Source organism: Phocoena phocoena, chromosome 6 (genome assembly GCF_963924675.1).
Source record: "Phocoena phocoena chromosome 6, mPhoPho1.1, whole genome shotgun sequence".
In the NCBI taxonomy this organism is placed as follows: Eukaryota; Metazoa; Chordata; class Mammalia; order Artiodactyla; family Phocoenidae; genus Phocoena; species Phocoena phocoena.
Genome location: NC_089224.1, coordinates 1,973,676 through 1,989,325, shown reverse-complemented (window position 1 = coordinate 1,989,325; position 15,650 = coordinate 1,973,676). Strand labels below are relative to the sequence as shown.

The 15,650-nt window shown below is 40.4% G+C and overlaps 1 protein-coding gene across 1 annotated transcript in view; it reads left to right on the top strand.

The window, feature by feature from the left end:
• The window catches only part of LOC136124487 (probable ATP-dependent RNA helicase DDX60), a 77,833-nt gene that overhangs the window by 57,046 nt on the left and 5,137 nt on the right, over positions 1-15,650 (top strand). The window contains exons 29-34 of the mRNA XM_065879193.1: positions 1,207-1,407; positions 5,586-5,690; positions 6,476-6,617; positions 8,291-8,412; positions 13,766-13,913; positions 15,217-15,359. Of these exons, the coding sequence (XP_065735265.1) occupies positions 1,207-1,407; positions 5,586-5,690; positions 6,476-6,617; positions 8,291-8,412; positions 13,766-13,913; positions 15,217-15,359 (861 nt within the window). The remainder of the gene's footprint in view (positions 1-1,206; positions 1,408-5,585; positions 5,691-6,475; positions 6,618-8,290; positions 8,413-13,765; positions 13,914-15,216; positions 15,360-15,650) is intronic.

Genomic DNA, 15,650 nt, shown 5'->3' with positions numbered 1-15,650 from the left:
CTCGTTCATGCTTCTCTTGTCTTTGCCCCTGCTGTGCATCGTGCTACCAAGCCGACTTTGTTATTCTCCAGTGGTTTTGATTTTGGCCTTGCAATTTCCATTTCCGCCGTCTTTCGTCATACATTTCGAGCTTGTAGTCATTAAACAGTTTTCCTAATTTTCAGGCCTCCTGACTCCACTGTGTCCTGAACGCAGACGGTTTACCTGCTCAGGATCACTTGGTGAATATTTCTGCTACATCTGTCAGCCAACATTACAGGTTTTATCCAAATGCCCCCCCCCCCCACTTCCTCACAGAACACTTCCTTTCTATTCCCTGATGGGCCTTGTTCCTACCCAATACAACATCCTTAGTTTTTCCTCCATTTTACCAACCCCTGTCCTTTGGGTTTCTCCTTCTGCTGCTGTGCTGGGCATGAACCCTCCCCCCCCATATCATCTTTGGGAATCTCTCATTTAGGGGTCTGGGGCCGGCATCACGGATGGTGAACTTGGCAGTGGAAATGCCAGGGTTGGAGTCCTGGGTCTTTCGCTTCTTGGTGTTTGCCTACAGTGAGTTTCTTATTTCCCAAGCCCCAGTTACTCTACTGTAAAATGCAGACAATGATAACACTCTACTCATAGGGTAGTGTTGTAGGGTCTTTATAAAAAAGGTGTAAAGGACTTAGCACTTTCTGAGCACTTACTAAAGGAGAACTAATATAACTTCTGTAAAGAGTTTGTTCTTAACTTCCTTTGTACAAGTGGCGTTTCTGAATGTTATCTCACTCTTGCATCTCCTCAGTTTGTGCACAGTTTTTATGGTGATTTGTCACTCAGCCCACATGTGTGTAGGGGAGAGAGAGAAAAGGGACAAAGGAGGGGGGTGGGAAGGAAGAGAGGAAGACTCGTAAGTTCAGCTGTAAGTGAACTGGAAGCCAGGGTCTCGTCTTTTTTTCTTCTTGCTGTATATCATTATACAAATACCTAGCACAGTTTTGGGACTGAAATAAGCACATCAGGATGACGAATGTCTCATTTTCAGCTCTGTCTCAGCCACGGTGAATTTCCTGCCTGGTACCCAGTTGGATTTTAGTCTCAGTTCTGTAACGGTTGGACGTCTTCACAGTGTACTTGCTCTAATGCAGTATAAAAGGCTCAGTTCTTATACTGTGATGGAGAAACTGTTCAGGAAAGGTTTACTTTGTGCTTCTATTCTGTTTGCAGATGTCTGGACGGGCCGGACGACGAGGTCAAGACCTGGGGGGAGATGTGTATTTCTTTGGTATTCCACTCCCTAAAGTCGAAAAGCTCATCAAATCCAACGTCCCTGAACTGAGAGGGCAGTTCCCTCTCAGCATCTCCCTGATCCTGAGACTCATGCTTCTGGCTTCCAAGGCAGATGACCCCGAGGACGCTAAGGCAAAGGTACTGTGGGGATGGTTTCTGGGGCTGAGTCTCCATTACTGGCCGGGCTCTTTTTTACATCCGTAGTGATAGCTTCTTGGAGTCAGCAGTCCTTAATGCTTGCTAGTGTCTTGGCTGGTAGAGAACTGGGAGTGGGTGGGGAGAGTAATAATTAGCTTTGTTGTCTCTGTCAGTCATAGAATTTATGGCCAATGGGCATTTGGAGTTGCCCCCAGATTACTATTTTCACGTATGATAAACATTGCCCCATAGGAGTGAAGGGTGCTAGCTATGGATTTTAAAAGATCGGGGTTACAAAAAGATTTGTGTTCATGATTTTGTAATAAAAGAGTTTATTTTTCGTAAAGAAAGTAACCCAGGTTCATCAAAGAATATTTGGATAATGCAGAAAGTTGAAGGAAGAAAAAAAGCACCTACACCTAGTTTGGCTCTCGTGTTGAGCAACCTCTTGTCATGTTGTTGACGCCCCTACAGACCAGGTGCATATCATTGTAGACCAAAACTTCCCCATGTTGGAGTTCTTATCTTTTACCTCTATACAGGAGAGAAGCATACGTCTTCTTGCAAACTTTTAAATATTTTTCAAAAAGGTTTTGAGTCGCTGGTCTTCTTTGCCTTGGCCTGTGTGAGGAGCTCTCTCGGTAACCTTCACACATAAAAGACTCAAGTGTGGGCATAAATTTCTTGGGCTATTCTTTTTACTTACCACATCAAGCTAGAATCACTTCCCTGCCCTCTGGCATTTACTGTCATAGAGGAACAGACTCTTGAAATCTCCTCTAGAGGAACTGTGCTAATTCCTGTTTCCTTATAGTTTATTTCTTTCTGCCTATGTGATTATATGAGTATTTTAAAAAGTCTGTATATTTAAATTCTTTTCCCCAGAATTTTCTATCTTGTGTGTCTTTCCTTTTATGTTTTATTGACGTTCTAGTTATTACATGATGAAAACTTTCAGTCTTCATGCTCAGAAGTTTTTATCGCGGTAAAATACATGTAACACTAAATTTGCCATCTTAACCGGTTTTAAGTGTACAATTCAGTAGTGTTAAGAACCTCGGCATCGTGCAGGGCTCAGGTCGTTCTGGAGCTAAGAAAAGATTTCTTAAGTTAGATCTTTGCTTCCGTTTCAATCAGTTTCCAGAAAAAGTTATAACTTTTAAAATCGAAAGTCGTCTTCCTGTTCTCCGCTGTTGTTTTTCTTCATTATGAGAGAACACTTGAGTTCATCTCCTGCGTCTCTCATGCACTCTCAAGTTTCAGATCTACTCCTTAGGGACACCGTGTCGATGTTCATTCTGCTGCAGGACTTGTTTCCCTGAGATTGTGCACTGCTTCCGATGTCACCCTTTCACATCATAATCATGTATTATTTTTTAAATGTCAGTTTATATTGTCCATTTACCTTACGCGGTCGTGCCTTGTTTCATAGGAGGTCGTATCTTTTGGCTTCCGTTGAGAATGCCAAAGAATTTTTCCAAAAGGCGTTTTTCTGAAAAAAACCATTTTCATAGGTCAGATTACTTTTGAGTAGAAGCCAATGTTCTCGTGATGGTCTGTAAGTTTCTCCAGAGCCTGGTCCCAGGCTCCCTTGTTGGGCTCACCACGTCCTGCTCTCCTACACGAGCCCACCACCTGCTCCACCGACAGCAGGCACGTAACGCTCCCAGGGGCACGGCTTTGCTGTTTCTGCTGCTTCCAGAACCTTCCCCCAGATGTGTGCGCGGTCTCACTCTTCCATCTTGTTCAGTTTCTTGCTCTGCTGTTAGCCTGTTGCCATGACTCCTCCTGCGCTGTCGATGGACCCCCGTCTGCCGTGCCGACTGGGACCCCCGCTCATTTGTACATGGCACACGCCACGCCTTACACAGCTGCAAGTCTCCGTCTCTGTCTCTATCTACCATCTCTATCATGTTTATTTTCTCTGTATTTCCCACTGGAACGTAAGCACCCGAGGCCAGAGTTGTTCGTTTGTCTTAATTCTTGGTGTAGACGCCCAATAGTTGTAGCATGACTGAGTAATTTTAGGAAGTTGGTCTGTTTTCTTAAAAGAACTGATCTCTTGTGGGTTTTTCTGTTCTCTCACTTTTGAAGGAAAGTACATCCCTTCAAAGCTGGTGGTTTGCCAAGAAAGCGGGTGCATGCTTTTTCTTTTGGTTTCACTCTCTGCTCGCTTCAGTGCGGTTTAAATACCCTTTTAAACGTGAAGCTAGATGAATAGCTTTTGGCCCAAACCTCGGCATTTAGCATATCTTCAAATTATGTAGCTTTCTGGACTGAAAGTTCATCTTCTGCCAGTGTCACTGACAGACTGGTCCGCAGGCTGGTCCTGTGGAGGCCATTCGTCACCAGGAACTGCAGCAGGCACTGCAGTCAGAGCTCTTGCTGTCGTGATAAGACTTCAGTGACGTGGTCTGCATCTCCGGAGTTACAGTGAACCACCAGAGGTCGCTCACCCTCTAGTACTCTGCTGTTTCCTGCCTGTTGCTCTCTCTACATGTAGAGCCAGAGAGAGGAGAAGTTGTAGGAAAGGGCATTTTTGGCTCCCTGAAAACGTATCACCCCAAAGTAGAGGTGATGGATGGTATACCCCATCCCCTCCTTCCTTCTGCCTCCTTCCCTCCCTGCCCCTCTCCCTTCCTTCCTTCTCCCCCCTCCCCCCCTGCCCCTCTCCCTTCCTTCCTTTCTCCCTCCTTTCCTCCCCTCCCTCCCTCCTTCCCTCCCTGCCCCTCTCCCTTCCTTCCTTCTCCCCCCTTCCCCCCACTGCCCCACTCCCTTCCTTCCTTCCTTCTCCCTCCCTCCCTCCCTGCCCCTCTCCCTTCCTTCCTTCTCCCTCCTTTCCCTCCCTGCCCCTCTCCCTTCCTTCCTTCTCCCCCCTTCCCTCCCTGCCCCTCTCCCTTCCTTCCTTCTCCCCCCTCCCCCCCACTGCCCCTCTCCCTTCCTTCCTTCTCCCCCCTTCCCCCCCCGCCCCTCTCCCTTCCTTCCTTCCTTCTCCCTCCCTCCCTCCCTGCCCCTCTCCCTTCCTTCCTTCTCCCTCCTTTCCCTCCCTGCCCCTCTCCCTTCCTTCCTTCTCCCTCCTTCCCTCCCTGCCCCTCTCCCTTCCTCCCTCCCTCCCTGCCTCCCTCCCTGCCCCTCTCCCTTCCTTCCTTCTCCCTCCTTCCCCCACTGCCCCTCTCCCTTCCTTCCTTCTCCCTCCTAGTCCCCTGGCCTTACATTGACTAGAGATTCTTCCCAGGTACTATGAACTCTCAGGCCTAAAGGCAGCCACGTTTAATTTCGGTGATGTTGGGAAATTCTCCTTTTACTTGAACCTCATAAACGTTGTAGTGGGCAGTTGGAAGATATCTGAACTGTTAACCTCGATGCTGTCTTACTATCTCAATATTTTTATTACTTTGACCTTAATCAACGTAATTCCATCGTTTTTGCAACGATACTGCAGGACATGGGATAATGTATCAATAATATCGTATTTTCTTCCAGAACAACCCAAGATTGTAAGCTCTTAAACTGGATCCACATATATTACCAGATTATTTGGCAACATGTTTCATTTCCAGTGATTCTGTTTTATATGTTCCATTTTGTTAGGGGAAGGGTGTGCCATGTAAGAATATGGTAAAATGTGAAATCCCAGTGAATCTTAGGTGGGTCTGGTATCTGTGGGGTAAAATGGATATTAGTAATATATATTTGATTGTTTTATATTCTTTTATGAGCTGGTCAGTCGGATGTGGCCACAGGAGGAGACAGACGAGAGGCTCAGGGAAACAAAGTAGAAACTCAAGAGGTCCTAGAAATGCAGGCAGGGTGCACCATGCAGGGCTTCATGAGACCCCAGGATGGTCGGGAGGCAAGAGACACGAGTGGAGGGAGAGGGTCCATGGGAAGGGCAAGGCATCTCAGAGTAAATAGTTTGGGACTGGGTAGTTGGAATCATTCGGGTGGACTTTGGGAGCTGCGGTGGTCTCTATTTGCCTAGCACCTGGGGTGCTTTAGGACAGGGGAATATTGGCTTGGTGTGTGAGCTTCAGGTAAGGCAGCAGGTGGGGCGTAAAGTCGGCATTGGTTGGTTTGTAGAGGAAAAGCAGGCTTTGTCAAGTTGTTGTTACCTTTAGGAAGTAGCCCTGGGAGGATCAGCAGGAGCACGGTGTGAATTAACATCCTCCTCTCCTCAGGTTCTGTCGGTGCTCAAGCACTCACTGATCTCCTTCAAGCAGCCCCGGGCACTGGAGATGCTGCAACTGTACTTTCTGTTCTCCCTGCAATTCCTGGTCAAGGAGGTAGGACCGTGTTTGCCTTTTTGTGAGGTGGGATCGGTACCATCTCTGTTTCTCATCATCTTGAACTAATTCCAGTCTCTCCAAGGTTATAGCCAAGGATTCCTGCTACTTACAGTTGATTTAATTGTCAAAGTGGGCCAGGTAATGAGTACTCATCTCTCTTACGTTGGTATTGTGGACTGAAAAAAAAAAAAAAAAAAAGCACAACCTGAAAGTTGAGAATTCTGTTTTATTCGGTGGACATTCTTAGGACTTCAAGCCCAGGACATAGCATCTCAAATAACACTTGAGGGACTGCTCCCAAGAGGCAAGGGAGGAGCTAGGATATATAGGGGATTTTGCAATAAAGACCAGGTAGTCAGAACTTCAGAAGATGACTGTTCATTAAAGAAAGCCAGACATCTCAAGTTAAGGAGTTCAGCGCTTTTCTGTGTATGGGAAGACGCAAGAGTCTGGGCTCACTGCAGTCATTCCTTTGATCTGCACCTCAGCTCTCTGGGGCCAGCGTCCTGAGTGTCCTCAGGTGCACCGTTGCGGGGGCTGCAGTGGCTGAGGGCTTGATGGTGGAGCAGCTTGTCTCCATCCTGAGTTCCCTCAGGGCTCACCATCCAGGCTGCTGGAATGTGACGGCTTGATGGCTGCAACATCTTTTGGTTACTGTTATGGCAGCCGTGTTTTAGTTCTCAGTATTAAGTACTGTTTTAAACTGGCATTTAATAAGCTGTCTGTTCATTAAGGTACGTGGTTGAGTTGAGTCAAACTAATACATTATGTCTGTTCTTTAGGGCTATTTAGATCAAGAAGGTAATCCTACAGGCTTTGCTGGACTTGTGTCACATCTGCATTATCACGAGCCTTCCAATTTTGTTTTCGTCAGTTTTCTTGTAAGAGGCCTTTTCCATAATCTCTGTCAGCCAACCAGGAAAGGTAAGCTTGACGTTTCATACGTATGGTCTAAAAACAGCACAGATGCTGTAGTGAAGCTAACACTTCAGGAAATTTTTTTTTTCTACAAAGGGAATGCAAGTTAATATTTAGATAATTTGGAGATACCAAATCAGATAAAATAAAGTTTTATATACCTACTAATATAGATTACATAGGAGAAAGCCATATTTGGTGGCAACTATTTAAAAATAACAACTTCTTATTAACTTGAGAAGATGCCTTGATTCCAGGATTCAGAAATATTAATATATGATTTTTTGGTAAATATTTTTCTAATTAAATGTAATATATGCTCATCATAGAAAAAGGGTATAGGAAACCATCATGTTAAAAAAATATTCACTGTTGATATTTGTGAATATTTTCCTCCAATCATATTTTCTTTGAATATAATCCTATAGTGTATTTAAATAGCTGATATCATATTAGTTGCATGATCTAGAAACTTGTTTTCCCCCAGAGTTGCTTTTGTCAAATTGTGTACATTTTTTGTGAATTCCATTTGTAAAGCCCATCTAATGTTTCATTTAATGCAGTTTTTATAAAAGCCTTTGATTTTTATAACTAAACCATAGATCTTTAAACTATGTCCCTAAAAGAAATATTTCTGTCTCTGTGCTTAAGTTCGTTGTAGTTCCTGATGCCTGGTGATTTTCTTGCCTTTCACAGCATAACTTTGCTTTATCTTCCATTGTTAACTGGCAGGGACACTCTGTTTTACACAATGTCGCTAGGCTCTGAATGTGCATTGTTCTGTGAAACAAGGATCCTCAGGAAGTTCTGTCTCCCAGGAGCTCTGTAAGAGGAGAAATAATTTCAGGCAACAAGAAGTGCAGTTGTGTTTATTGCTCTGTGTGTGTGTGTGTAGGGAGGTGTGTGCGGTTATAAACATGGAGACAGAAGCTTTATGAGGTAGATAATATGGACGTTGCTATTTTGTACATGAGGAAACAGAGAAGTTAGACAAATTGCCATGGTCACAAAACCTAAATATTGTAAGTCTTGAGCCAAGATTCGAATATGAGCAAGTTATTAAAGGTGGCACTTTTTAACACGACCATGTACCAGTGCTGTGGAGGATGGGAGTGAGTTAGGTTGATGGGATATATATATATATATATATATATATATATATATATATATATATATATATGAGTATAGTTGCTTTACCATGTTTTGTTGGGGTTGACAGTATATTAACATGAGTGGCAGGGAGGGGAGGGGAGGGGGCTGGGGGGTTATTTGTGGGTTAGTTTTGGAAACCCTTACGTGCTTGGCTGAGGAGATTGGATTTTGTTTATGAGGCATTGAGATGCAATCAGAGGCTTTTGAGGAGGTGAGGTCATGATCATTAAATGCTTAAGAAAACCAATCATAGACTAAAGAGGAAGGTCCCAGGTAAGGGGACAAGGGTCTTTGGTTGGAGTTACAAGAGTCTGAAGTAGAGGGGGAGCGGCAAGAAGGAAAAAGGAGGCACAGGTGTAAAACTGTCAGCAGAGAGAGTCATTCCCTAGTCGCTACACTTGTTACAAGTTTCTAGTCTCCGTGAAATAACATGCGATATAACATTCAATTTGTATCGTTCAATTGAAACATTAAAAATGGGATTAATGCACTTTTTATGTTTATGACAAGATATTTTATTTGTATAGGCTCGAAACATTTTTCTCAAGATGTTATGGAAAAGCTAGTGTTAGTATTGGCAAATCTGTTTGGCAGAAAATATCTTCCAGCAAAGTTCCAAGATGCTACGCTCAAGTTTTATCAATCCAAGGTAAAATTTATGATTCTGATAACATTAAATGATTAAGATAATTTAACAGATCCTACCGTAAATGATTCCACAGCAGTAGAATTTTATTAATATAGAGTTCATTTGTTTTATAGAAATAATTTCTTCTTCTGTAATCAGTGTTATATTTAATCTGTAATTCACATGTCTCCTCTGTAAATCTATCAGAAGATTAAATGCCTTGAGGAAAAATGGGATAAAAAGTTCTGCTCATGTTTTCTGTTGGATTGTATAAACGTGTAGCAATCAGTGGCTAAAGAAAAAAATGTACGTAATTATACATTAAATGAACTAATAGTTCCCATCATTGAATCTCTAGTTCTTTTAGCGTCTTTTTACCTTGCAGTAGGTCTATGGACAGGAAGCGTATGCTGTGAACTATAACGTTCTCACTGAAAAAATATTAGAATAGTCATCTAAGAAATCATCCCTTGACACACAGACTGTTGTCCGATTTTATTTGCAATGACTTCTTTGATCATGATTTCCTGTCATTAAATCAGCATCAAATATTATCACTAATGTATTTCACTAGAATCTGAGAAAGTGGGAAGGGCTGGTTATTATACCAGATAACCTTGGTAAAAGGTGACAAAGAGGAACAAAAAGAGAAGAGTTCATCTATATTGTCTAACATCACAATGTTAAGTTACCATTCTTAGCCCTCACAGAGTGTTCTCTAGACCAGTGAACACAATTTTAGTCACTGACTTTTCATCTTCATATCTTTTTCATCACATGTACATTCTTGGACTGTTATTTGTTTTGGTTAAATAAACTTATTTTTCTTACAAAAGACAAGTCAGTATCTCTGTTCTTACACAGATGGTTATGATAGAAAAAAGTACAATAAAAGAAGATTTTGAGTGGAGGCCTCCTGTTTCTCTCTCTTTTTTCCTTTAAAGATTATTAGAAATTTGAGCAGTTCCAGGTGGGACATGCTAGGTGGCCATCACTCCTGTTGCAACAGAGAGCTGTGGAAGGGATGAGGATTATATTGGCTAAAATGATAAAATGGCGAGAACTTATCCAAGGTGTCATTGGACTCTCCAACCATGATTTTTCTCTCAAAGAACTTGTTGATTCTGGACGAGGTTGAAAGTTGTACTTAGCATATCCAGAGAGCCTCTCCTGTGAGATAAAAAACACAACACAACAATAAAGCTTTTAGTGATTCCATGGGGCTGGAGTGACAGACTAGACACTTGAGAGAGTGTTAACTCAGGACATTCACTGGGTCATATCTGCATGAAATGTCAGGGTGTTACACCAAATTTCTTGCAGTCTTGTAGCATTTACTAAATAAAAACCCACTAGAGGGAAGAGTTTGAATGTATTCATAGGCTTATATTACCCTCAAGGCATTTTTAAAGCCATCTAGGGCTGGAAGATATAAATGTAGGTTATGAAGCTCTACAGGAACGAAGTGGATCTTTGGGAATCTTTTAAGGGCTGAGAAGTCTGAGACCCACCAGCCTCATACTCAAAACCCAAGAGGGCTTAAGAGCAGAGATGCACCAGATGTAGACTGAGACTTATTAAAACTGGAAAACAGTATCAATCCACTTCAATCTCTACTTAGACCGAGGTGATCACATCTTCACTCACTTGGCCAAACACAAAATTGGGGAGCTCACTCCAGTGGAAGATAACATTGTTTGAAGTCTATCAGGTCCTTTTACAAACACTTCTGGTGAAAGGAAAAAAAAAAAAAACCTAAAGAAGTGAGTAAGCGAGAACATATGACCAATTAGCAGGAATGAAAGCAGGCGATAATAATCAACACGAAGATGACTCAGATATTGAAGTTAGAATATAAGGACTGCTCAAGAAAATGGGGGAAGAGATAGAGTTGATGAAAGGATGGAGACTTTCACTAGATAATTACAAAATTGATGAGAGAATAGAGAATTTCACCAGCTAATTAATTGGACCATCCAGAATTGAAAAATGTACTGTCTGATCAGAATATACATATCAGAAGTCAAAATCAGTGAGTTGACTGATAGCTCAATAAAAGGTATCTGAATTGTAGCACAGGGAGAAAAAAATGAAAATAAAAACAATAGCATATGAGAATGTGGATCACATTCAAAAGGGTTAATGTAATATAATGGCAATCCCAGAAGAAGAGGAGGGAGAAGAATGGCCGGAGGGTATTCAAAAATAATAGCTGGGAATTTTCCCAAGCTGATGAAAGACAGCACTCCATAGTTTCAAAAGATTAGTGAACTTCAAGAAGGATAAAGAAACATGAAACTAAAACTACTGAAAATCAGAAACAAAGAGAAAAACACAAATCAGTGAGAGCCGAAATAGACATTTCCTTGGAAAAAGCAATAATAAGATTGATAGCTGACTTTCTGACCAAAATAATGGAAGGTAGAAGAAAATGGGAATATAATTTTCACTCCACTCTTGTTTATTTTTATGCATGAATGTGTACAGATACTGAGCGTATGTTTTAAACATAAGTTAAAACAGGGTAAATATATTGTGATTGGTTTCATGACATATCAAGAGGATATGCATACCTTATTTTAAAAGTTTTTTTGAGGTATAAGTGATATATAAAAATTGCATACGTTTAATATACACGTTAATGCGTTTGGACGTATGCATACACCTGTGATATCATTGCCTCAACAAAGGCGCTAAACATATCCACCATGTCCAAAATTTTTCTTCTGCTTTTATTTAGTTAGGAATACTTACCATGAGATTTATCCTCTTAATGTAGTTTAAAGTACACAGTACTGTATCGTTAACATAGGTACTATGTTGTAGAGAAGATCTACAGAAATTATTTAGCCTGCATAACAATAATTTATATTCAACGAGAAACAATTCCCCATTTCCACCTCCACCCAGCCCCTGACAATATTCTCTGCTTCTATGAGTATGACTGTTTTAGGTCCCCCATGTAAGTGGAATCATGCAGTATTTGTCCTTCTGTGAGGCTTATTTTACTTAACATAATGTCCTCTAGGTACATCCATGTTGATCTCCTTTTTTAAGAATGAATAATATCCCACTGTATGTATCCAGCACGCTTTCTTATCAATTCATCTTGCTGATACACACTTGAGTTGTTTGTATGTCTTGCCTGTTGTGAATAATGTTTCGGTGAACGTGGATGTACAGGTATCTCTTCAACATCCTGATTGCAACCCTTTTGGATATATACCCAGATGTGGAATTGCTGGATCATATGATAGTTCCATTTTTAATGTTTTTAAAGAAAACTTTGTATGTTTTTCATAGTGGCTGCACCAGTTTACATTCCCACCAACAGTGTATAAGGTTCGAATTTTTCTACATTTAAAATTTTTCTTCAACCCTTATAATCTTGGTTTTTTTGATGATAGCCGTTCTAACAGGCGTGAGGTGCTATCTCATTGTGGTTTTGATCTGCGTTTCCCTGATGATTAGTGATGCTGAGCAACTTTTAATGTACATGATGGCAGATTGTATGCCTTCTTTGAAGAAATATCTTTTCAAGTCCTTTGCCTGTTTTCCTTTTGTTTTTGTGTTTTTGTTTGTTTGTTTTGCTATTGAGTTGTACTAGATTCTTAGGTATTTTGGATATTATCCCTTATCAGATAGTTGGTTCAGAAATATTTTCTCCCATTCCAGAAATGCCTTTTCACTCTGTTGATTATTTCTTTTGCTGTGCAGAAGGTTTTTAGTTTGATGTAGTCCCACTTGTTTATTTTCACTTGTGTTGCCTATACTTTTGATGTTACATTAAAAAATCATGGCCCAAACCAATGTCGCTATATTTTCTTCTATTAATTTTACAGTTTTAGGTCTTACATTTAAGTCTTTAATCCGTTTTGAGTTTATTTTTATGTACAGCATATGGTAGGGGTCCAATTTCAATCTTTTACATGTATATATCATTTTGCCAGTACCGTTTTTGAAAAGACTATCCTTTCTCTATTGTGTGTTATTGGTACCTTTGTCAAACATATGCTGGTAATATATATATGTGAAATTTGTTTCTGGACCAGAAACACCTTAATTGCCTTAAAATTGAACAAACTCGTTTCATTTCTAAATACACATAAGACAAAAAATAAATAAAATGGAAATTATCAAATATTTTAGTTAAATGATAATGAAGAATACATACAAATGTAAGATGTGATTTATGCAATGATTAGAGGAACATTTATAGCCTTTATAACCACATCTTAGAAAAGAAGACAGGCTGAAAAAAAATCAGTGATTTGACTTTTCAGCTTAAGGAGTTAGGAGAAAACAAAACAAAGCAAAATAAATAGAACAGAATATCTAACCTAAGGGAAATACAAGAAAAAGAATAATAAAATAAGAACAGAAATAAAGTAAATTGAGAACAATTGTAAAAAAAGGGAAATCAGCAAGGCCTAAGTTGCTTCTTCGTTAAGATTTATAATAAAGGTGATGAATACACAGCAAGACTCATTGACAAAGAAGGGAGAGAAAGCACAGATTACAATTATCAGGAAAGAAAATGAGACATTATTACAGATCTTATGTAGTACATCAAATGGAAAAAACATTTGACTATTTGGACAAAATGGGCAAATTCCTAGGAAATGCAACTTTCTAAAACTAACCAAGGACTATATGAATAATTTCATATCTGATAGCCATTAAAGAAATGTAACCAATTATTTTTTTTTAATTTCCCATTTAAAAAAACCCAGGTTCAGATGGCTTCAGTGGTGAACTTTTTTAAACATTTAAAGAATAACAGCAAATTTTCACAAACTCTTCTAGAGAATATAAAAAGAGGGAGCAAAACTTAAACTTAATATCAAAACTTGACAAGGACATTATAAAAAATTAGAGATGTATCTCTTATGAAAATATAGATAGAAGAATAATTAACAAAATATTAGAAGAATGAATCCAGTGGGGCTTTAAAGACCCTCACAATTGAGTGAGGTTTATTCCAGGCACAAAGGGGACTTTATATTGTTGCTTGCTTTCCAAACATGTCACTAGACTCTTTGAAATATTCACAAGCCTAATGTCATTTGAGGGCATACCTCTATTTAAAAGAGTTTTGATTAAATAGCATGAAAACAAATTTTTAAGAGCAAAGGTATTGGTTTTTATAACACAAATAGGAATAAAAAATGAATTTCACCTGAATTTCATAGTTGAAAGGATGGAACAGTTACATTACTGAATAGATAGATAACTATAGAATTATATTACATTGTTCTTTGCAGTTCTTCTAAACTTTCAGTTTTCAAGGATGGTACGTAGATCTCTCTGAAAAATATCTGGCCTCCAGTTTTTTGTTTTTGTTTGTTTTTTGATGACCTCTTTGATGATTTAGGTGTTTCTGGAGGATCTCCCTGAGGACTTCAAGGCCGCTCTAGATGAGTATAACACAAACGTGACAAAGGACTTTGCCTCTTTCCTACTGATTGTTTCCAAACTGGCTGATATGAAACAAGAACATCAGCTCCCGTTGTCAAAAATAGGTAAGTGTATCTTAGCTCCATTGTGGGACAGTTTAAAAAATAAATAATCTTGCCAGAAGAATATTTTATCCCATAAGAAGAGTAGAGCCCTGGAAAGATCAGTCTGCCTTAGAATAAGGGGATCCTTTCTGCTCTCTCGAGGAAGACGGTATGATTATTAGAATTAAGTAAAGGACAGTGGAGAATGACATTGAATGGAGTCATTTATAAACCATCTGGATTAAAGGTTGGGTTTGGGACAAGCCTGGAAAATGGAGTAAGGACACCTATGAGATGAGGAGAAACAAGAAGCGATTCTGTCACTTTTTCCTTGAGAGGAGCATGGTGGTCATGAGCATAAACTCTCTGCATTGTGACCTGAGTCCAAGCTCTGGCTCTGCTACTTGTTAGCAGTGGGACTCTGAGCAGGGGACTCCATATTCCTGCCTCGATTTTTCTCAACAGATAAATAAGGAGGATAACATTATCCACCTAGTTTGGGTGAGCTTTAAATAGTTAAGCCAATGTCTGTAACTTATCTCCAAACAGCACGTAGCACGTAGTCAACACTCCTGATCTTTGCTCTTACTTTTCATGAGCTATTGGATGGAAATCTTCCGGGAGAAACTAACCTGGAAACGGTGACAGGGATACCGGGAAAGGGGTGAGCTCTGGGTAGCCATTTCCTGGTTTGGTAACATCCTCAGCTGGAAGAAGTCAGGGAGGAGGACCGTGTAGCTTCCTGGACAGCGTGAAAACAGGAAGTAGACAGTGGCAGAGGGTGTGGCGAGCATCCAGAGGAGGAAGAAAAGGAACGGGAAGGTTCGGCCTCAGTCACAAACGAGAGCCGACTCTGAACGCGCCGTCCGGTGCTTTACAAAGGGAGGAATGGAAAACATACTTCTTCTCATACGCCATTTCCAAACCTGCTGATGGTGGCTGCTAGAATCAGCCTGTCTAGAAGGATTCTGCAGCCAAGTCTGAGTTCGGTGGGAAAAAGGACCAAGGTAAAAACAACAATTCTGGGCTAAAAGAGGATACAATTTAAATTTAGTCTTTTATGACCTGTTGATCAAAGCCACTAAAATATAATACAAAATTTTATACCGTGGATAATAGTATTAATAACTAACATTTATTGAAGGTATTCTATGCCAGGATGTGCTGCTTACTGTATGTGATCTGTCTTATCCAGTCTTCATTACAGTGTTGGTCCTTGAAAGTTGAATGGCTCCCCTTTGCCTCCTGGTCTAGAGCAGGTTTGTAAGGCTTGGCCGTCTGGCTTAATCTTCAAAGCTGATTTGTGCCAATCTCTTATGGCCAGATTTCTCAGGTCAAGAGTGTGAAGACTCACAACTTGTGTCTCACTTGATGAGCTGCAAGGAAGGAAGAATAGCCATTTCTCCGTTTGCCTGTCTCTCTGGGAACTCTGATGGCAGTTTGCTTCATCTAGAAACTTCAGACCATGTAAGTGGAAAACGAGGCTTATAAATAAAATGTCATTAAGAAAGAATTGGATTTATACTTCTGGGCAGCTTAGCAAGGACTTCAGATTCCCCAAATTGAAAAGAATTTCAGGTGTATCAACAGAAATATCCAGGAAAAGGTGCTCTTGAGGCCAGTTTCTCACCCTGGCCTGAGGAACCCTGTTCCATTACACAGAAATCCAGGATCACCACTTTTCTGGAGATCCGCAGAGGTTTGCTGTGAAAAGAGCACATAAAACTATCTTCAGGCTTTCCCAGTGTTGCTGTAGAT